The 23,596-nt window shown below is 33.7% G+C and overlaps 1 protein-coding gene across 1 annotated transcript; it reads left to right on the top strand.

Annotated features, from left to right (window-relative positions):
* Positions 1–5,292: 5,292 nt before the first annotated feature.
* On the top strand, positions 5,293–13,685 carry LOC132552660 (uncharacterized protein CCDC198-like). Its single transcript, XM_060216847.1, has 7 exons — positions 5,293–5,497; positions 8,479–8,567; positions 9,412–9,495; positions 11,523–11,630; positions 12,101–12,199; positions 12,653–12,734; positions 13,441–13,685. Exons 1-7 carry the CDS (start codon positions 5,293–5,295, stop codon positions 13,683–13,685), a joined length of 912 nt encoding a protein of 303 aa, XP_060072830.1.
* Positions 13,686–23,596: the final 9,911 nt, after the last annotated feature.

The raw sequence follows: 23,596 nt of genomic DNA, 5'->3' as shown, positions 1-23,596 counted from the left end.
GAATATCTTTTTCTTATAGCGTTCAAGCCCCAGTGGTATCCCCGCATGATACCCCACAACATACATTCGACATTCTCATGATATCCCCGAAATATCCAACCATTTTTAGCCTTCTTATGATATCCCTAAAATTCAACAATATCTAGCCTTCTCATGATATCCCCGCAATAATCAACCATATTCAGAATTTTTATGATATCCACACAATATTCCAACACATTTAGCATTTTTATGATATTCCTACCTTATCCACGGTTCCTTTGATATCTCCACACTATCCGACCATATCTAGCCTTTATATGATATCACTATAACACCTGATCATATCTAGCTTTCCTATGATATCCCCACACTATCCGACCATATCTAGCCTTGCTAAGAGATCTCCACAACATCCTACCTCCTCATGATATCTCTTTAGACCCTCTTTGATATCCCAACAACATCTTACTTTATCTAGCCTTCGCATGACATCTCCACAACATCCAAATACATCTAGCCTTCTTATGATATTTCAACAACATGCTGCTATTGTTAGCTTTCTCATGACATGTCAGAGTATTCCGAAAACATTCACCAATATCTAGCCTTCTCACGATATCCCAACCATATCCGACCACATCTTGCTTTCTCATGATATCCCAACAATATCCAACAATATCTAGCTTTCTCATGATATCCCAACCATATCCGACCACATCCGACCACATCTAGCTTTCTCATGATATCCCCACAATATCCAACAATACCTGGCTTTCTCATGATATCCCCACAATATCCGACCATGTCGAGGTATGCACAGTGTAACGAAGCCTGACTACCAGAGCGTGCTTCTAGCTTTTTATGAAAAGTAATTAATTCTACCTATTGTGAAAGCTTTGTCAAACGTAAATAACTGTAGTCACGTACCAGGAATTGAACCATACAGAAAGGGAACGACACGTTTTATGATTTTTATAGTCGTAAAGCACAATGTATCCAATATCCATAATTACACGCAAAGTGTTTTTCTGAAACCAAGACCCGAATATCCCACTGGTTATTGTAGTTCAATAGGGAGCAAAATCTATCGAAACGCACTGAAAGATGTTTTGTCTGTAATTGCTACCTTGTGTTCTATTAGTACAATATTATGTCTGGTGTTTATTTTATTCGATATTGATTTAAATAGCAAACTGAAAATATTTGTCTGTAGTTTAGTCATGTATCTACTGACAACAGTTGCCATGTGATACGTAAACAATCAGTACGGTATTTCAGTTTCCATCATCTAACATCAAAGTCACTGATCCTGATTTGTGACACTAAATGTAACCAAGATCAACCTAATAGTAAATGTTACGGTGTATATTCCTACAGACACTAGCTGTTACTGTATACAGTCCTACAGACACTAGATGTTACTGTGTACAGTCCTACAGACACTATATGTTACTGTGTACAGTCCTACAGACACTAGATGTTACTATGTACATTCCTATAGACACTAGATGTTACTGTGTACAGTCTTACAGACCTTAGATGTTACAGTGTACAGTCCTACAGACACTAGATGTTACTGTGTTCAGTCATACAGACAATAGATGTTACTGTGTATAGTCCTGCAGACACTACACGTTTCTGTGTACAGTCCTACAGACACTGCATGCTACTGTGTATATTCCTAAAGACATAAGATGTTACTGTGTACAGTTCTACAGACACTATATGTTACTGTGTACAGTCCTACAGACACTGCATGCAACTGTGTATATTCCTACAGACACTAGATGTTACTGTGTACAGTTCTACAGACACTATATGTTAATGTGTACAGTCCTACAGACACTAGATGATACTGTGTACAGTTCTATCGACATTATATGTTACTATGTGTACAGTCCTACAGACACTGCATATAACTGTGTACAGTCCTACAGACACTAGATGATACTGTGTACAGTTCTACAGACACTATATGTTACTGTGTACAGTCCTACAGATAATAGATGTTACTGTGTACAGTCCTACAGACACTATATGTTACTGTGTACAGTCCTACAGACACTGCATATAACTGTGTACAGTCCTACAGACACTAGATGATACTGTGTACAGTTCTACAGACACTATATGTTACTGTATACAGTCCTACAGATAATAGATGTTACTGTGTACAGTCCTACAGACACTATATGTTACTGTGTACAGTCCTACAGACACTAGATGTTACTATGTACATTCCTATAGACACTAGATGTTACTGTGTACAGTCTTACAGACCTTAGATGTTACAGTGTACAGTCCTACAGACACTAGATGATACTGTATACAGTCCTACAGATAATAGATGTTACTGTGTACAGTCCTACAGACACTATATGTTACTGTGTACAGTCCTACAGACACTAGATGTTACTATGTACATTCCTATAGACACTAGATGTTACTGTGTACAGTCTTACAGACCTTAGATGTTACAGTGTACAGTCCTACAGACACTAGATGTTACTGTGTTCAGTCATACAGACAATAGATGTTACTGTGTATAGTCCTGCAGACACTACACGTTTCTGTGTACAGTCCTACAGACACTGCATGCTACTGTGTATATTCCTAAAGACATAAGATGTTACTGTGTACAGTTCTACAGACACTATATGTTACTGTGTACAGTCCTACAGACACTGCATGCTACTGTGTATATTCCTACAGACACTAGATGTTACTGTGTACAGTTCTACAGACACTATATGTTAATGTGTACAGTCCTACAGACACTAGATGATACTGTGTACAGTTCTATAGACATTATATGTTACTATGTGTACAGTCCTACAGACACTGCATATAACTGTGTACAGTCCTACAGACACTAGATGATACTGTGTACAGTTCTACAGACACTATATGTTACTGTATACAGTCCTACAGATAATAGATGTTACTGTGTACAGTCCTACAGACACTATATGTTACTGTGTACAGTCCTACAGACACTAGATGTTACTATGTACATTCCTATAGACACTAGATGTTACTGTGTACAGTCTTACAGACCTTAGATGTTACAGTATACAGTCCTACAGACACTAGATGATACTGTATACAGTCCTACAGATAATAGATGTTACTGTGTACAGTCCTACAGACACTATATGTTACTGTGTACAGTCCTACAGACACTAGATGTTACTATGTACATTCCTATAGACACTAGATGTTACTGTGTACAGTCTTACAGACCTTAGATGTTACAGTGTACAGTCCTACAGACACTAGATGTTACTGTGTTCAGTCATACAGACAATAGATGTTACTGTGTATAGTCCTGCAGACACTACACGATGTGCTACTGTGTATATTCCTAAAGACATAAGATGTTACTGTGTACAGTTCTACAGACAATATGTTATGTTACTGTGTATACTGTGTACAGTTCTATAGACATTATATGTTACTATGTGTACAGTCCTACACTATATAACACAGTTTCTGTGTACAGTCCTACAGACACTGCATGCTACTGTGTATATTCCTAAAGACATAAGATGTTACTGTGTACAGTTCTACAGACACTATATGTTACTGTGTACAGTCCTACAGACACTGCATGCTACTGTGTATATTCCTACAGACACTAGATGTTACTGTGTACAGTTCTACAGACACTATATGTTACTGTGTACAGTCCTACAGACACTAGATGATACTGTGTACAGTTCTATAGACATTATATGTTACTATGTGTACAGTCCTACAGACACTGCATATAACTGTGTACAGTCCTACAGACACTAGATGATACTGTGTACAGTTCTACAGACACTATATGTTACTGTGTACAGTCATACAGACACTAGATGATACTGTATACAGTCCTACAGATAATAGATGTTACTGTGTACAGTCCTATAGACACTAGATGTTACTGTGTACAGTCCTACAGACCTCAGTTGTTACTGTGTACAGTCCTATAGACACTAGATGTTACTATGAATAGTCCTACAGACACTAGATGTTACTATGAATAGTCCTACAAACACTAGATGTTACTATGTATTGTCCTACAGACACTAGATGTTACTATGAATAGTCCTACAGACACTATATGTTACTATGAATAGTCCTACAGACACTAGACGGTACCAAAACACTAGATGTCATTGGATAAAGTTATTCCAATTCAGTTTTCATTTGTAGTTATACGAACGCCGTTCTATGTATGGTTTATGGACTGTCAAGTCTCATTGACATTGTTACTGGGTTATAATATACACGAATGATTTATACTAGTATTTTGGTTTGATAGATCCAGGTTTTTAGTCTCATTACGTCAACCATTTAGTTAACTTAGGGAGTGTCTAGTTGAAAATCCAATACTTAATGACTTGTACTAAAATAAGTTTCGTTTGATGTTTTCCTATGATTGTTACGCTATTGATTTGAAATATAATGTTTCACGTAGGTCATCAATAATTGTGTTTGAACTAGATTTAATAAAGCGCTCTAGCCCTGAGTACAGTTGTTGCTTAAAAGGTATAATTTCTTTTTTTTCTGAAAGATTTTTTCTCTGAGTAGATAATTCAAAGAATTTGGTTAAATAACATCGATTCCATATCTGATATCGCCTGTTGCTTTCATGTGAATTGTAATAGAAGGACAATATTCCAATATGCTATGATTTAAACGAAATAAAGATGAAACAAAATTCTTTTCTGTGTCCCATGATTAGATTATTTGTCTTTTAGAATTTTCTAACTGATTGTGATATATAAAAGTCTTTTGACAGATTTACTTACCAACCAGAAGAAAATGATTATCATTTTCTATATCATTTACTAATGATTTTAATATCTTAATTAAAGCTGTACTGATTTGCCGTGATTCAGTGATCGATACACCTCTCAGTCAAGCATGGGAGACTGAGAGAGGCCGGAGAGGCTGCACTCTACGCTTTAATGCTTATAGGTGTTTTCCTAAGACTAATGCAAGGTATCACATGATGCCAGCAATTTGTAGCTGTTACAGGTCACTTTTTAGTCCCTTTATGTATATACTGATATCTCAGTTTCGTGCTTTCCTTATCCTTTGAGGCTGGAAACTGGTATTTAGAACTGCCCATGTATGTTATTGCAGATTTAGTTTAGATCACGTTTTGTTGTTTTTTCCAGATCGTTTACGGTTAAAACCAGAATCACAGATCATAATGTCACGCTTAGTATCGCTCTGGGGATACGCTACGTAGATTTCCATCTTCACCAGATTCTAACATCCATCACATTATCAACCGCCTGAAACCAGAGCCTCGGTATGGGGTGTGGACCGTCCCACCTTGTTCACGAAGAGGGAGGAGCCGCTAATACACCACGTGATAAGCCCAAACCTCAAGAGACCAAAATCGTGTCCAATGGCCACCCAGTAGCAGTGAAGGAAAACAACGCAAAGAATAAAGAAATACGAAAAACCACAGACACAAACGCCAACCGAGACGATGTTATCACAAACAATGCTCCTGGTAAGTAATGATATCATTCAAATCACTGTCCTCCCCTACCATTGGTTAATCTCAACCAATCATTGTAATGATGTACATGTGTATTAAACAGCATTTAAAGCTAATATTAACCAATCGTTGTTGTCGTTACGTGCCGAAGAAACTTAAATGTTAATATTGACCAATCGTTGTAGCCGTTATGTGTTAACGAAACTTTATGTTGATATTGACAAATCAATGTTACCGTTCTATGCTAATATTGACGCTTAGCTTTTACGCATTGTATCACGGTATGCTAATTTTCTGTTACATTTCTAATTCGCATTGTAAATTTTCCATATGATTTAATGTAAATATTTCATTTGTTTGTATGACGCATCAGTAGTGTTATCGATTTGGAGTAAGGATTGCAATTTTATGTACATATAGATATTTATTGCTGTTTATCTGGAACAGTCATTGTAATTGCTCTGTCTTAGATGACAATGCAGACACTAAATGAATAGATGTCAATAAAGATATAGATTTTTCCTCAATTTTTGATGCCATAGAGACAATGTGACACATTGTGTTAGTTTTCTAGCACCACAAATGCATCTGTGTGTATTGATTCCATATTGCCGTCACATATTTTAAGGCATGTGTCAAATTAATGACACTATTTGACATACATGAATAACTACTCAAAAAAGTAAGAGATTGGCAGACATGTATAGCCTGATGGGTGTTATTAAAACATGTAATTGGAGACGATTATCACGTGCAACTGCTCTATATAACACCTTGTAGTAATCTACATCACTGACAACAGTTAAGGTCGGTCTGGGGATGAGGAATAATGTGTTCCTGAGACCCACCATTTGTTTATTGAAAATTTTGTCATTATTTATTCAGAGGACCAAAAGCGATTATAAAATATTCTGAAGTATTCAAGAAACGTCAAGAAAATACCAACATGGCAACTTAACCCAATATCAACTCAGATTCCATAAAAATATCGATGAAGAACAACCATTTAAAAATGTAACTGTGTTGAAAGCAATGACAGAGAAGTCAAAGATGTTTTTGGCTACTTTCAAAAATCATGAAAATTAGAAAAATAAAAAGATATATAAAAATACGAAGTAATGTATATCAAAGCAACACCAAGTTTGGTAAAGTTTTCAAGAAATTTGGACAACGCAGATACAAGGCAAAGAGAAACTAGAGTAAGATTCCAGGTACGCATTTACACGTGCAAAAACTAGTCGTAATCAAAACCTGAAATATAACAGCACACACACACACACACACACACACAACACACACACACACACACACACACACACACACACACACACACACACACACACACACACCACACACACACACACACACACACACACACACACCCTCACACACACACACACCCTCACACACACACCCACCCTCACACACACACACACACACACACACACACACACACAAACATCGCCTGTTGAACGCGTGTTGAATTAATAACGAACTCAATTAACCGCATGCATAGGTTTGTTCTCACCATTCTTCACAGATCTTAAACTTAGACTCAATGACATTAATTCTCTTTATGAAAATAATTCAAAGTTCCAGAGTTGATTCATTTGCATTTTATTACTCATATAGTTTTTTACTAGTCTATTGTAGAAATTAAAAAACAAAATGCTTGTGAAACCTAACCTCTATCACTTATGGTCAAACCTTACACCTTGCACAACAAGTGAATCATTTTGCTTGGGGATATTTTAGATAATTCGGTCGACAAACTCGGTATGGGGAAGAAAGGACACATGCCAATACTACAGCATGTGTTTCACACAACTCTCAATAATCAACAGCACAGTGAAAGTTTGACATGTGTGTGGCAGTAGCCCAATAAAATCTGCATACATTACTCTTTAAATCGTTTGTAACACGACAACGATCCTGTGCCAGGGTTTTGGTTCACCACGTGGCATTTGATATTATCGGCATATAATGCTCTTAAGCACTGTAGTAAAACGCACAGCCAAATTAAGTGCAATATCAACCTATGTTCAGACTTATTCAACACTATCCTAGATGCTCTGATAAAACCAAATTACTGTGAATTCAACGCCAAATTTCAAATCTAAACAGATGATTACTGGTACGGTGTGTGAAACTTATTGATAATTTCTAATTTGTCTTAGGGTTATATATAAATTGAAGTTACTAGACCTAACTTTATCATCTTTTGTTAGTTTCCATAACACCTTTTCTCACAGTTAATTTTGATTATACGCTGGTGTGAGGTAACGCAATATCAGAGAAGGCTCACATTAACGAAGAATAAATGAATAATTAAAAAAGAAAAATCAATCAAAAACAACAGGTGATACTTCATTACATTAAATATAATTTACCACCATCGTCTGACATATACCAATAGGGTTGCTACTTTTTGGATGCAGAAAAGATGAACAGGTGCTTATCTAATTATATACTTAGTTAACAAGCGATATTTGTGTCAAATCGGGAATCTTGTTCTCAGACCAAACCTGATTTCTGGTTTCACCTCTGATTGTAATATTAGGAGTGAGTAATTTATTTTATCGGTTCCTTAGTTTCCGTTTTAATCGTTGGAGTTCAGATAAACCCATGTGCATTAGTGAGGTGGTATATTTTTCAATTTTGACTTTTCGGTCTTTCACCTTGCCGATACAAGTTTATTTATTCTTAGGATAACGGTTCCAAATTTGACTCGTAGCTACTTACATGACATAGAAAGGGCTGAAGTTCTCTTTTCTGTTAAGAAAATTGAACATTAGACATATGTTCGTGTGTACAATGATTACGTTTATATAGTCCATCGTAGCGTTAAATAAATCACAAACATTTATTCCTCGATATCATATCTCTTTTGATATTTGAAGATACAATAAATATGTATTCATTGTTCACGTCACTCAATATGTGCATTTTCATGACGATGATTAAGTAAAAATCGGGTTTTGATATATTTTCAGCTCTTCCCAAGTCTATCAGTTTTTCTGTGGGAATGGACGGGGAGGAGAAACCGAGCCTCATCGCCAAGCACCCTCCTATGAAGCTAAAGGTAACAGAATAGAATATCATTTCGACCATTTTGGTTCGCTCTCTGTCGAGTCCTATTTTTCACCTTTACATCACTAATGAGTCCTAGAAGGACAAAACAGCTGTATGATTAAGTTTAACTCAGGTTTAGGCTCTGCTCCATCTTACTCTAATTTTATATACAAGGTGTCGTCAATTGACAGGCAAACTCATAACACAGAGTTTCAAAAGATGCATGTTGATGAAAATTATCGGGAGGTTTTACCGTCGTCATAGTGATCTCATTGAGAATTTGTTTTTGTGCGATATGAAGCTTAAGATATATGGTGCTCCATATTTTGCCACTTGGTCCCATTTTTATAAACCATGTTCGCGCTTGAGAACGTGACTTTATTACGTGAATTGACCAAAGTTTACATGACGAGTGTCGTTGATGAAGCAGAAAACACTGACACTTCAGGAACACCTGGTCTTATTCTCCTTGTACTTTTCCAGGTGTCTCCGTCTTTCTTTTGATCACATTTACCCTGGTTTTATTGAATTGGTAGCTTTGAGTAAAAATCTTTTATTTTCCCACAATAAAATTGCATTAAATCTAATCATGACGTACACTCCGATTACTTGGTGATAGTAAGGGCATTCCATTTAATGCATTTAATGTTCACCATTGTTTTTTATTGTCTTCAAATATGAGTTCACAGATGCTGCCTTACAACGTGCCTGGCAATGCATTAGCATATGTTTCCTCATATGAATTTTATTTTTATAATTAATAGAAAATATGAATTTATTAATGCTGTCTTTTTTTCCCTTTTCCCGTTTATGTTTTTATTTGCTTTTGATGTTTCTGTCGACATCTGTTTCAGCGATTAGAACCCCTGAATATGCCTATACTGACTCCGGAGCTTCTCAAAGAAAAACAAAGGCTTGCAGACGAGAAAAGAGATAGGGTATAGTATATATTTGTACTATAACAACACATGTAGTATCAGAAAGTCTAGTGCACCTCCAAATCTAGGGTTTGACTTTCCTTGTGATTACTTTGGGTGCCTACTATAGATGTACTTCAAAATTAAGGCCCGTAGTATCACTGACGAGTTCTATAAGGACGAAACAGCTGTATGGTGCAGTTTCAGTCGTTGTTTAGCTCTACTGTATCTAACTATGAAATTGTAGTAAGATGTGCTATTCACTTGTGTGTTTTTTGTACAATTTGCTTACCTTAACCAATGAATATTCTTTTTTACACTTTTCTTTCCTCTTTTTGAAATGTTTTTGTACATACTTATGTTATAATTTGATATAAAATCGGAATAAGACATTGATTACATAAAGTACAAATAAAAATATCTGACAGTTAATATATAACAATTAAATCTGGAATAATTTATTTTGCTGGTTATACATTTATTTAGACAATACTATACAATATTTGTTCATGAACACATGCATGGAGTTAAAATTGTTCTAGGGTACTCGAATTTAAAAAAAAAATCATGTTGTTAAAAAAATTGGAAGTTAAATAACACGAAATGATAGATGACAAATTGCTACCGCTATATTTACATAAGGCCATAGTCAAACTGTGTACCGTTTTTACAACTGATATTGAAATTGCTTTCTGCTTTTATGATATGGTGTTCACACCTTTATGAATGTTGCGTGAACATTTATACTTCATAGAATTACTTATTCATAGGCGAATAGTTCACATCTATTGTAGGGGTAGTGATGATTGTAGCACGTATCATTAGAGAGGCATGAAAGGCCGTATGTATATACTAGTGAATTATTGATTCCAGTTAACACACAGTAATTCGACATGTATGAACGCCACTGATGGTCGAGCTGAAAGTATACCTAGTCTTACCAGCTTAATACGAATTCATACATATATTTAACAAGGAATACTATCGAACTTTCACTCAAAACTAATTTTCATTCATCTCCATAATACATATAATCTTATTATTAATATGTTTGAAGAAAATTTCAGAAAAATCAATTTGTTGAAAATTGCAATGCACGTTGTCAATACAGGAATACTTGTTAGTACACATAGGTACCCACCTGGTACTGATAAACGCGATAGTACCGGGAAGTATCGATTATGTGTATTGTGTGATATTTGCCTTCCTTAGTAATGACCAAATATTGACCATTCTAGTCTATACATTAAACATTTAAATGCTTTTATTGTGCGATGTTTTTACTGGATACGTTGCCTTCAGACTAAGGATACATTCTATCTATAATTAATAATCCGGTCGTAAAGTGAGGTACACGTATAAATCCGACAAACACACTCCCGATACTATCCATTGATCGTAGACTCGGGAGACGTGATTCAACTTTATGAGTGTATTGTATTTTTTTTTTTAAATATGGAAACTTACAATCGGAGCAGTTTAATGTTCAACTGTTAAATAAAAAGGTGAAGGCATATGAATTACAAAAGAAAATCAACACGTTAGGTCCTTAGTCGTTTTTACCTTGATGAGGTTTCTCTGAATTTGTTTAAAGTGTTGATGTTTCATTATCAGTTAAGTTATGCTAATATAATGGACGTAGGATAACAATGTTTTGTAATCAAACTTTATTTCCCCTTAATGGAGTTTTAAAAAATATTACAACTGTACAAACTAATCGAAAACAGTTTTATTCCTTTTTCACTCGTGCCTGAACTTTACTCTAGATATGTCAATACTTATCGTGTAATGACAGTCGACATATCTATACCTTGTTTGGTCTTCAGAATATGCTCATAAGATTTGTTTAATATAATATCAAACAAAAGTTTACATGGTTACTACGAAATTGCCCCTGCACTTATTAGGAAAGGGATTAGGAAATGATAGCCTGGAACAGTTGGTAGGAATATTGAGATCTCAGGGTTAATGAAAAATCTGTCGAATTTTACTTTCTCGCATGTCTTTCATGCTGCTGAAATATATCACCCGCCTGTTTGATATTACAGGAACTGCAGCGTAAAGTTAGTGCTTCCCGAAAGTCATCTAAACGGCGGCGAGAGCTGATGGCAGCTAAAGATTTTGAATTGCAGCAAATGCAAGAACAGGAACAGACGGTAGGATTCAATAATTGTTCGAATATTTTACGTGTCGATGTTTTCTTTGTTGTTTCAGAAATCTGTTTGAGATATGGTTTCGTATTTCATGACTGTAGCTTTTTGGGTTTGTTTTTAGTGATTTTGTCTGTACTCTTAATCCACGAATATTTATGTCCACGAACTGTCTAAATTTGTTTCGGGAGGTGAAAAAAGAAGTAAAAAACCGAGCCTCACGAGTTTATATGCAGTTGGGTGTATTTTCTGCTGGTACAGACATACATAATACATTTTTTTCCTGTAAAAACAATTATCTTTCGTCATAATTCAGAATTGTATCTGTCGTCTTTTCTGTTATTGTTTGCGACAACAACGACGATAATTGTCAAAAACAAAAATGTTTACATAGCCCAATTATGAAATTAATAATCATTATCATCTGTCCCTGATTCTCAATTTATCCTAATGTATTTATGAATTTTGTTTAACAGAAAATGCAGTCGGCCGAGGCACTACGACTGGCTAAACTGAATGATATTAAAGAGAAACAGAAAATACGCGAGGAACGCGCTAAGAGAGCTAGGGAAAAGGTAAGTTTCGAAAGATTTAAAATGTTCTTTGAAATATTTTCTGAATTATGGCATTTTATAGAGAGTAACTTTCAATTTCAATGTCCGATTACGACTTTCAAACAATCGCTGCAGTTTGTCGGCGATAAATTGATTATGTGAATTTTGCTAGTAAAATCTACGTGCTAAATCGATGCTGCTATAATGTTACAAACACATTAGGTATGTTTTATTATTGATTTTTCTCACAAACATTTAAATAAAGCATGAGCAAAAACATTTGATGACGTCGACAGTCTTTCGTCCGTCAATTCAATATTTTTTTTTTGGTTCATATTTTCGCAGCTGTATAAAAAAAAGGTCATTTTTCACAGAAGCCATGAAATTGACTTCAGTTTTATCAATATTTTAAAATTTTCAAGTTACTTAATACAGAAGTTTAGTTTCATGTTTATAACCAATTGTAACTGTTAGGCCCAACGGATGAAGCAAGCTGAGCAGGCAGACCTTGGTATTTTAGAGGTGGAGAAGGATGATCACTTTAACGCAGATGATGGTAAGACACGTGTTGTTTAAAGTGGTATGGTACAAAGATTTCTCAATAGTTCATACCAGATTTCATTGGTTTAATTTTGTCTATTACATACTGCACTCTGACTTTTCCCTTTTTTTGTTTTACAAAAGATGTAAATCCCGAACATAAAAAAAAAAAAAAAAAAAAAATCCTCTTCATATGATATTTTTAAATCCAGGATCATTACGGATGATTTGGAAACATTCTTGAAAATATACAAAATTTATTCAATAATTTGACACAAATAACATTACCATCTATATGTAAATAGTTGATTCAGCCGGCTTTGATTTTTCTATATCACTCCCTAGATTTCTATACTATAGGTCCCTAACATCATTGACGAGTCTTAAGACAACACAGCTTTCTGATGCAGTTTAATTCCTTATTTGGTGTACAGTTGTTTTATACTTTGTACTATTGTAAACTAGATAATCCTGTATAGTATAGAACATTGGAAATCCAATCATAATCTGTGCTATGCTAAGTGTTCATTATCTCTCTGTGAATTTGTGTTGATAAAGTGGATTGGTATATGCTGAATAATTTAGATTAATTTAGCGGAACAGCCCTTAGGTATCACACAATGGTAATAACAACTGCGCCCATATAATATCATGGTATGAATAATGGATGGAATCCATGCTGCTTTGTAATGATAAATTCTGCACTCCTTTCGTCTTGACAGCCGATTCCTGGTTAGATGGCGACAACAACAACTCCAGGGAAGACCGGTCTGAAATGGGTGACAGAGTTTACTCGGGAGGGCGATGTAGCCCTCAAAAGCAGGTGCTAGACACGACAAATCACCGTTACCCCAGCGCTAGCACCGTCGATAGTTTCGACAATGCTTATAACAGAAAACCGCCCAGTGCTTCAGCACCTCGTCAAAATCAGCTACCAGAGGAAACGGACGATTTTTTCGATTCTTGACACGGTATACGTGCTGCACTATAGGATCTATTACAATTCGTTGTAAAGTGTCATATTGCTCAATTGAAAAGAATATTCTTTCTTAGCTATCCTGTTGACGTAATGCACTGGCCTGCCTTTCAGGTCAGGGTCGTTAAATTAAGTTATATTTTTTATTCAAAAATGTTTATTGCATTTATTATATTTTTTGGGATAAATCAGTGGATTTCACATCATTGATTACGTATAATGTGAGGTTTAATTATAAAATTTTCAAAGAAGTAATAATCAAAATAAATACCATTCTTCAGTTTAAATTAATAAATTACTTCGAACTTAATGTGAAATTCTCTGAAATAATTGCGTTTGTAGTACAATGAAACTATGATGCTTTCACCATTACTTTTATTGATTTCATTTCACTATTGAAAAATGTGCTGTTTAAATCTTTGGGACCATCCATGGCATTCTATAAGTAATGTTCTTAAAAATAGAAGAAGACCACAAATTAACTAATTTCAAAAATCTCGTCAAGAGTTGTTTCAAGCAAATCAGTGACGATTAGAAATTATCATAAAATGTCAGTTGTTTATGCAGTCTGATCTACATATTTATTTAGTATTTTGAAGATGAATACTGTTTCAAGAATTCCAACATCTCATAATTAAGTGATGTTAGTAACTTTAACAAAATAATCTGAGATGTACCACTGCATTATCTTCATATTGCATTCTATTGCTATAAAAATACAACTGAACACGTTATTTTATGAACAAAAAAATATTGATAGACACCTTCACAGCATTGGCATTAAAGCACTGAACTTTGGATGAAATTCGAATAAGGTGACATTTTGTTAAGCCTGGTATTAACGTTCATTTATTTCGTATTAGGGATTGTAATGGATATGACCTGTCTCCAAAATATCCTTGTATATGAGCCTTAGGAAGTGCCTGTATGTAACCTGTTACCTGTCTATTGATAGCATAGGCATAGAATGGGAATGAGTGTGATAAGTGAGTGTATTATTGATAATTTGTAATATATAATATCAGATTAAGTGAAGGCACTTTTTGAGTGACAAGGTGATGCAGTATTAAACAATTTAATATGATGCCAGTGCTTATGTGTTTTGACTGTCAATCAGTCTGTCTTTCGAAAGGTCGGTGCGGTGGTTAGTTTCATGTTTCATTTCTATAAGTCTCATAGTACACATGTGATATATTTGTACATGTAAGTATTTCTTCAAATCACTGCCCTACGTACACAGATATCACTTTCTGACTGGTAATATGGGACAAATCTACGAGTATCTAAATTCATGAGTTTCTTGAATTGATCATCACTTACATTGAATATGCTTTATTCGAATATTTCATATTTTTTCTTAAGCATACCGTTTGATAAAATGGAATATAGAAGCCATCAGAAAAAGATTATTAAGGACACTATTTTCACGTTACTGGTCCTTCAACACTGCTCTTTGAACGGAAAGGAAATAGAATAATACAATATTACGGCTTGAATAAAAATTCCAAAATGAGATTTTCTTGAAAAGTAGGCGATAATCAAAATATTCGATTAAAAACTGAAAATGAAAAAGCTCGTTTCTACCTTGGATTTTACGACCTGTTAAATTCTTAAATCTGTAACACTTTTCCTATTCTTTTACTTAAACATCTTTGAAATAACATCGTTTATATTTCGAAATGGCTATTTTTTTAGCTATTATTCGTCTTTTCTTCTCGTCAATTATTCACGGAAACACGTTATACTGCCTTTATCGTTTCAGAGTATCCATTAACATTCTGTTGAAATTAACTTGTTAAAATATGTGTCATGATATTGCTGTTTAGTATGCTGATATACAATAAAATTCAGATGGTATATATTTTCCTCCTAAGCAAACAATTCATTCTGACGTATAAACTGTACAGTGTTCACACTTTCATGTACTGACATTATTTTGTGTATTTATTTACTTTCATTACAACTTTGTGGCAATTCAAAAGATAATATTTAATTTATTTGATTCAATTTGATATGGTGCTTTGTATTTTTTCATTTATCATCTTCAACGTTTTTATTTTAGATAGGTGTGTGCATTTCAGTATTGAGGTGAAATAGTCCAGTTGTATAGTCTTAACTTATAATCAAGTGTTATTGTGTTTTTGTAGTTTAATTTCACATCACTAATTAAAATGGGAATGAAATAGAATCACACCATAGTTTCTTCCATTTTCGGTTTTCAAATTATGCAAATGTAGATGAAATAGACAATATATTTCCAATGAGCTGGGGCGATTAACAATCTTTATGCGTTATTTAAAAAGAAAGGATAATCTCTTGAAAATATTTTCTTTGGACTGTTAACATGATGGCATTCCAACAGAATTCATCTGTTTAAACCTGTCTATAATTGTTTAAAACGTGTAATTTAAAAGACAGTATGTGAAGTCAAATCTTATCATTTTGGCGTGAACTTTATCCAATAAGTTTGCAATGAAATATGAGAAGATAAAGAGCAAACTCAGTGAGAGTAAGAAAATAAGAATGTGTATTAGTGTTCACTTATCTCTACAAATGTGATTAAAATTTACCTTATCAAACGCCGACTGGATCCCATGAAATAGCGGTTAGTTTCTAATTAATTTCTTTTGTAGTGTTGTGTTGAAAAATAATGTGATATTTACCAATTCCGTCCATGTATAATAGTAATATAGTATGATAAACACATTGGAATATATTTATTTACTTGTATATATGTACTTGTGGCACCTGTTGATGTATTTACACTGGAGTAGATACGGAAATTATTGTATACCTCATGCCATTGTATAAACCAACTCATTTTTTGAAAAGTGAAAAAATATGTCAGTATTTGCAAATGAACCATAAAAAATGTTGTATTTGCTTCAAATTACGTTCTATATGTTGCAAATTATAGCTGATCTCTTGCTGTACGATGCTCTGAAGTAATCTAATATATACAACATCATTTGATCTGTGCTACTTTACAAAATATTGTGTTTTGAATCATAGTAATATGGATCTCCGTATATTTGTTGATTAACTGTCTCAAATAATTGCCTTGCAACACAGAAACATTTGCATGAATGCATTTTTACAAATACTATCGTTACTTGTGAACTGTTTTCCAGTTGGAAAATGTTTGATTTTTCTTCCGTTGTCCTATTTTAACAGTTGGATACGAACAATAATTAAAAAGAATTGCTATTAAGACGAAATTTACTGCATCGTTTTCAAATGATGTTTTTTCCTTTACCGAACCACAGAAATTCACGATCAAAGACCCACAGACACTCGTTATCATTTTGTCTATGATTCAATATTGATAAAACAGTTTATTTACATCAGAAAAAACCCAAAAGACAAAACTTTTTATTTGCTGTTATTATTGTTGAAGAGTGTTATTAATGACCTCCGGCTATAATGTACCTTAACAGCAAACATTTTAACAAATTTCTTTGTTTGAATTTCTTTTTTTTTCAAAGGAAATAGTAAAATAGCGTACATCTTTGAAACTAATATCGGCAAAATTAAGATTTCATTTTCAAGAAATACATAATTTTGAAGTAGCACGCCAAAATTATACAATCACTGATGGTCTTTCACACTAATAAATAACTGTTAATTTGTCATTCTGTGATACAAACATTTCCATATTTTTGTATACAAAACATGTTTGAGTTGAATATTTATATTACACAATAAATAATAAATGAATCCTTTGTCATTTATTTTGTCCACAAATCCATTGCTAATCCAATACACTTGTAGAACTATGTCATCTAGTTCCATGGTTTGTACAACGCGAGGAAGACAAAGGGAGACAATCGGAAGTTAAATTTTATATAAGATGTATATTCATACCAGGATAATCCTTCTGTTTAGATATAACAATTATATTGCGTTGAGAGATTATATAATAACAAACAATATCTGTTGAATGACTTTACAGACTTAAATATATTTCTGATCTCAAACTGAAAGCTAAGCAGATTTGCCAATAAAATAGCATGGATAGCATTTCCTTGGCTACATGCATGGGTTTATTTCCTTGCAAATTATTTCCACTCTATTTGGATACATTCTTTAACGATGCATTCGTAATGCAAGCATTCAAGGTAAAACTACAACACATCTGAAAAAAGATTAGACATAAGAGAGATAATGTGACATATATTGAACATTCAATATCAGTAACCGTTTTTGTTGATTGCCTTTTTCATATTAAACTAATTACTATATATCAATGTTTACGAAACGTCGCAGACCCGTGATGAGGTTCATGTAAGCCCCTATATTGTGTTAAGATATTAAGTTTGTGTATACAGGTGGTCGTTAAAATTGTTTTTATATATAATGTATAATGATTAGCGAATTGGTTTAACTGCATTGTAATTGATTTATTTGTATTTGAACAATGTTACCTTTCCATTCATGCAAACTGCCAGTGTAACTTACAGGTAATGGCTCAATTTTTCTTGATTACATGTTGAATTTGCCGCACAGACATTGTTTTGCTACTATCGATAAAAATGGGGTGCTTCACAAAAACGTTGAGAATGATGTTGTTTTTATGTTTACTAACAACATGCGCATTCTCAAATATGAATAATCATTTACTCCTTTATAAATTAGTGTCGAGTACACTATTTTAGAACATTTCCTTCAGGTTCGTAATGTCAATAGAAAAGGCATATACGTTCTGCTAGGTCTTTCGAGGTCTCGCATATCAATGACCAAGTTTTAAAAAAAAGTAGACGATTTGACTACAAAATATTGTTACCATCTGGTGTATTACTTGGCCTATAATCTGTTTACCATCTCGTCACACTATTTTCGACCTTAGTGTACGTACGATTATAGTACAGCCGGAAAAACTGGTCGATTCCGTACCGTCTCGCACACTACGTACGTCAGTACTAGTACGCCCCACTCTGGTCATTTGTCTAATGTCTAAGATGGCCGTGCAGTCATCGGAACGTCACACTCAAATTCACTGTTTGTATTATAAGAACTTCTATTCTATAATCGAATAAACTTTTCATGCGACGTAAGATTAAAATATTTTCTACATTTCACTTTACAAAAGAATGAATTAAAAGACGTAAACAGAAATCAACACGGTCACATTGTAGGTTGTTTTGGTACTGTGTTATCTGTTGTATGACCTTCCGCTATCATATTTCATGTTTACCAAAACTCCCTGGTTGTTACTTGTCCTATTTTACAACCCACAGGATGTGTCATTTGTGGCTTCCTAACCTTTCAGATAAAAATTATGTAAAACCCCCACCAAATGCCTGCAATTCTGAGCATATGGCACGTAACACACAATGCAGCTGGGACAAACACTAAAGATTAAAGGCACGTATTTTTACGAAATCAACACTGCTTGCAGGGACTAAATGGGTTGATATTCTTTTCATAACTGATGAAAAGCATTATGAAATTTAGATATCTGGTACAAATAGTGTAATTTCTGTAAATTATGATATTTTAAAGTTTTCAATACGTTTTATTAAAGTCAAAAATTAAAATGAAGTATGTGCAACCAGACACTAATTCATTTCATTATCGTTTGGAGAGTGAAAACAATGTCTTTGCACTTGTAATCTTAGAGTCAGATTAATTATAATTAATTAATTTCGATTTCACACGTTTAACGTGAAACAATAGGTCATTTTACAAATTAAGTTTTGGCTAATTACATAATTATACATAGTATGAAATCATATCAAAGCGGCGGAATAAAACGAGTCTCGAAAAGGTCACGTGATGAACTCGGCTATCTCCGATCAAAACAGCGATGTGTAGTAGACACAACAGCGAGTGTCGACTAGCTTTAGTTTGAAGCTGATAACATTCATCAATTTCTCTCGGAGAGTGTTAAAAATAAATTTGTGAAGAGTCTAATTTCAAGTTTTACAATGCTTGTGCATAATAAAACCCATTGGAAAGAATAACGAAATCTAACAGTTTAGTCCCTTTAAAATAATCAATACTAAACATAGGCTTCCAAGGTGAGCCAACAGGCAATTGACTTGGACTTGCAGTATGATGCCAAATCTCGCCATGCTTCTTTTCTCATTTTAGGTCACAGTTTCTTTGACATTACTCTTTAGTTACAACTACAGCGATTTGCGTAAAAGATATGGACAGCTGACAGAGTAGTTTTCATAAAAACAAGTGAGGTATCGACTTAATAGATAATCGAAATTCTAAAGATTGATAAGAAAAAACCACAAACACACTAAATATAGCTTCCTTTATATGATATTTTAATTTTTTTTCTCATTTGGTGTTGGTGCAGAGTATAGCTTGCCAATTCTTTTAAGCATATCTAAGTACAGATTTTAAGTAAATGGGCAATGATATTTAAGCATTAGAAGTAAAAATAGCAAAAAAAAATCGGTCAGATTCCTTAAAATACTCGAATATATTTCCCATAAACTCAGCTATATATTTGTTAGGTATATTTTCATTTACATATGTACTCCCGACGTGACGTCATCAGTAAAATACAATGAGAAATATAATCGAATTTTTGGTTGAAGTTTTTGACCTTGACCGCGTTATTTGCTTTTGTTACTTTTATACATCCTACCAAAGGTGATTCTGAAATGTAATAAGAATACTTCTTAATTTGATATCATAAGCCAAATTAAAAGCTTTCAGAGGCTTTCATATTTTTCATTAAAACTGTATAACGTATAACAGTTGTCTATGAAAACTTAATGCGTTCTTAAGTTCCCTTAAAGTTTATGTCATGTGACACCTCGGTCATTATGTAGTACGGTCGCGTTAAGTGTTTCTGACGTAATCATGTCTCAATTTGAATAGATATATAAATGAGCCGGTTAAACTTTTTAGTTTACAAGACTGCCCGGCGTAGCGATACATACACACACGTATATAACAGGTTTTACTTAAATCATTATCAGAATAAGTAGTCAGTTGGCATTCAGATAATCGAAACCATATAAAACAGCGTATATATATAAATGTAATAGTTGAAACGGCCGAGATATATTTTGTGGCTCTGCCTTTGTACAGACACCGTCCGCTTTCATTGTGCTCTCAAGATGAGTCTACTATTGATGGATGTCTTTGGGATTGTACTAGCTATTCTCATTTCTGTATATTTACCAATTCCGTCCATGTATAATAGTAATATAGTATGATAAACACATTGGAATATATTTATTTACTTGTATATATGTACTTGTGGCACCTGTTGATGTATTTACACTGGAGTAGATACGGAAATTATTGTATACCTCATGCCATTGTATAAACCAACTCATTTTTTGAAAAGTGAAAAAATATGTCAGTATTTGCAAATGAACCATAAAAAATGTTGTATTTGCTTCAAATTACGTTCTATATGTTGCAAATTATAGCTGATCTCTTGCTGTACGATGCTCTGAAGTAATCTGATATATACAACATCATTTGATCTGTGCTACTTTACAAAATATTGTGTTTTGAATCATAGTAATATGGATCTCCGTATATTTGTTGATTAACTGTCTCAAATAATTGCCTTGCAACACAGAAACATTTGCATGAATGCATTTTTACAAATACTATCGTTACTTGTGAACTGTTTTCCAGTTGGAAAATGTTTGATTTTTCTTCCGTTGTCCTATTTTAACAGTTGGATACGAACAATAATTAAAAAGAATTGCTATTAAGACGAAATTTACTGCATCGTTTTCAAATGATGTTTTTTCCTTTACCGAACCACAGAAATTCACGATCAAAGACCCACAGACACTCGTTATCATTTTGTCTATGGTTCAATATTGATAAAACAGTTTATTTACATCAGAAAAAACCCAAAAGACAAAACTTTTTATTTGCTGTTATTATTGTTTAAGAGTGTTATTAATGACCTCCGGCTATAATGTACCTTAACAGCAAACATTTTAACAAATTTCTTGGTTTGAATTTCTTTTTTTTTTCAAAGGAAATAGTAAAATAGCGTACATCTTTGAAACTAATATCGGCAAAATTAAGATTTCATTTTCAAGAAATACATAATTTTGAAGTAGCACGCCAAAATTATACAATCACTGATGGTCTTTCACACTAATAAATAACTGTTAATTTGTCATTCTGTGATACAAACATTTCCATATTTTTGTATACAAAACATGTTTGAGTTGAATATTTATATTACACAATAAATAATAAATGAATCCTTTGTCATTTATTTTGTCCACAAATCCATTGCTAATCCAATACACTTGTTGAACTATGTCATCTAGTTCCATGGTTTGTACAACGTGAGGAAGACAAAGGGAGACAATCAGAAGTTAAATTTTATATAAGATGTATATTCATACCAGGATAATCCTTCTGTTTAGATATAACAATTATATTGCGTTGAGAGATTATATAATAACACACAATATCTGTTGAATGACTTTACAGACTTAAATATATTTCTGATCTCAAACTGAAAGCTAAGCAGATTTGCCAATAAAATAGCATGGATAGCATTTTCTTGGCTACATGCATGGGTTTATTTCCTTGCAAATTATTTCCACTCTATTTGGATACATTCTTTAACTATGCATTCGTAATGCAAGCATTCAAGGTAAAACTACAACACATCTGAAAAAAGATTAGACATAAGAGAGATAATGTGACATATATTGAACATTCAATATCAGTAACCGTTTTTGTTGATTGCCTTTTTCATATTAAACTAATTACTATATATCAATGTTTACGAAACGTCGCAGACCCGTGATGAGGTTCATGTAAGCCCCTATATTGTGTTAAGATATTAAGTTTGTGTATACAGGTGGTCGTTAAAATTGTTTTTATATATAATGTATAATGATTAGCGAATTGGTTTAACTGCATTGTAATTGATTTATTTGTATTTGAACAATGTTACCTTTCCATTCATGCAAACTGCCAGTGTAACTTACAGGTAATGGCTCAATTTTTCTTGATTACATGTTGAATTTGCCGCACAGACATTGTTTTGCTACTATCGATAAAAATGGGGTGCTTCACAAAAACGTTGAGAATGATGTTGTTTTTATGTTTACTAACAACATGCGCATTCTCAAATATGAATAATCATTTACTCCTTTATAAATTAGTGTCGAGTACACTATTTTAGAACATTTCCTTCAGGTTCGTAATGTCAATAGAAAAGGCATATACGTTCTGCTAGGTCTTTCGAGGTCTCGCATATCAATGACCAAGTTTTAAAAAAAAGTAGACGATTTGACTACAAAATATTGTTACCATCTGGTGTATTACTTGGCCTATAATCTGTTTACCATCTCGTCACACTATTTTCGACCTTAGTGTACGTACGATTATAGTACAGCCGGAAAAACTGGTCGATTCCGTACCGTCTCGCACACTACGTATGTCAGTACTAGTACGCCCCACTCTGGTCATTTGTCTAATGTCTAAGATGGCCGTGCAGTCATCGGAACGTCACACTCAAATTCACTGTTTGTATTATAAGAACTTCTATTCTATAATCGAATAAACTTTTCATGCGACGTAAGATTAAAATATTTTCTACATTTCACTTTACAAAAGAATGAATTAAAAGACGTAAACAGAAATCAACACGGTCACATTGTAGGTTGTTTTGGTACTGTGTTATCTGTTGTATGACCTTCCGCTATCATATTTCATGTTTACCAAAACTCCCTGGTTGTTACTTGTCCTATTTTACAACCCACAGGATGTGTCATTTGTGGCTTCCTAACCTTTCAGATAAAAATTATGTAAAACCCCCACCAAATGCCTGCAATTCTGAGCATATGGCACGTAACACACAATGCAGCTGGGACAAACACTAAAGATTAAAGGCACGTATTTTTACGAAATCAACACTGCTTGCAGGGACTAAATGGGTTGATATT

The sequence above is a fragment of the Ylistrum balloti genome, unplaced genomic scaffold (assembly GCF_031769215.1).
Source record: "Ylistrum balloti isolate Yb309-2 unplaced genomic scaffold, AGI_CSIRO_Ybal_v1 Utg370264, whole genome shotgun sequence".
NCBI lineage: Eukaryota > Metazoa > Mollusca > Bivalvia > Pectinida > Pectinidae > Ylistrum > Ylistrum balloti.
Note: the sequence above shows the minus strand (reverse complement) of the source record. Positions and strands in the feature narration are given on the sequence as shown.

What these genes read in the sequence shown, in the direction of transcription:
- LOC132552660 (XM_060216847.1), top strand. Translation starts at nt 5,293, where the DNA reads ATGGGGTGTGGACCGTCCCACCTTGTTCACGAAGAGGGAGGAGCCGCT. An exon ending in TATCACAAACAATGCTCCTG is followed by an intron (nt 5,498 to 8,478) that starts GTAAGTAATGAT and finishes ATATATTTTCAG; the next exon opens with CTCTTCCCAAGTCTATCAGT. An exon ending in TCACTTTAACGCAGATGATG is followed by an intron (nt 12,735 to 13,440) that starts GTAAGACACGTG and finishes TCGTCTTGACAG; the next exon opens with CCGATTCCTGGTTAGATGGC.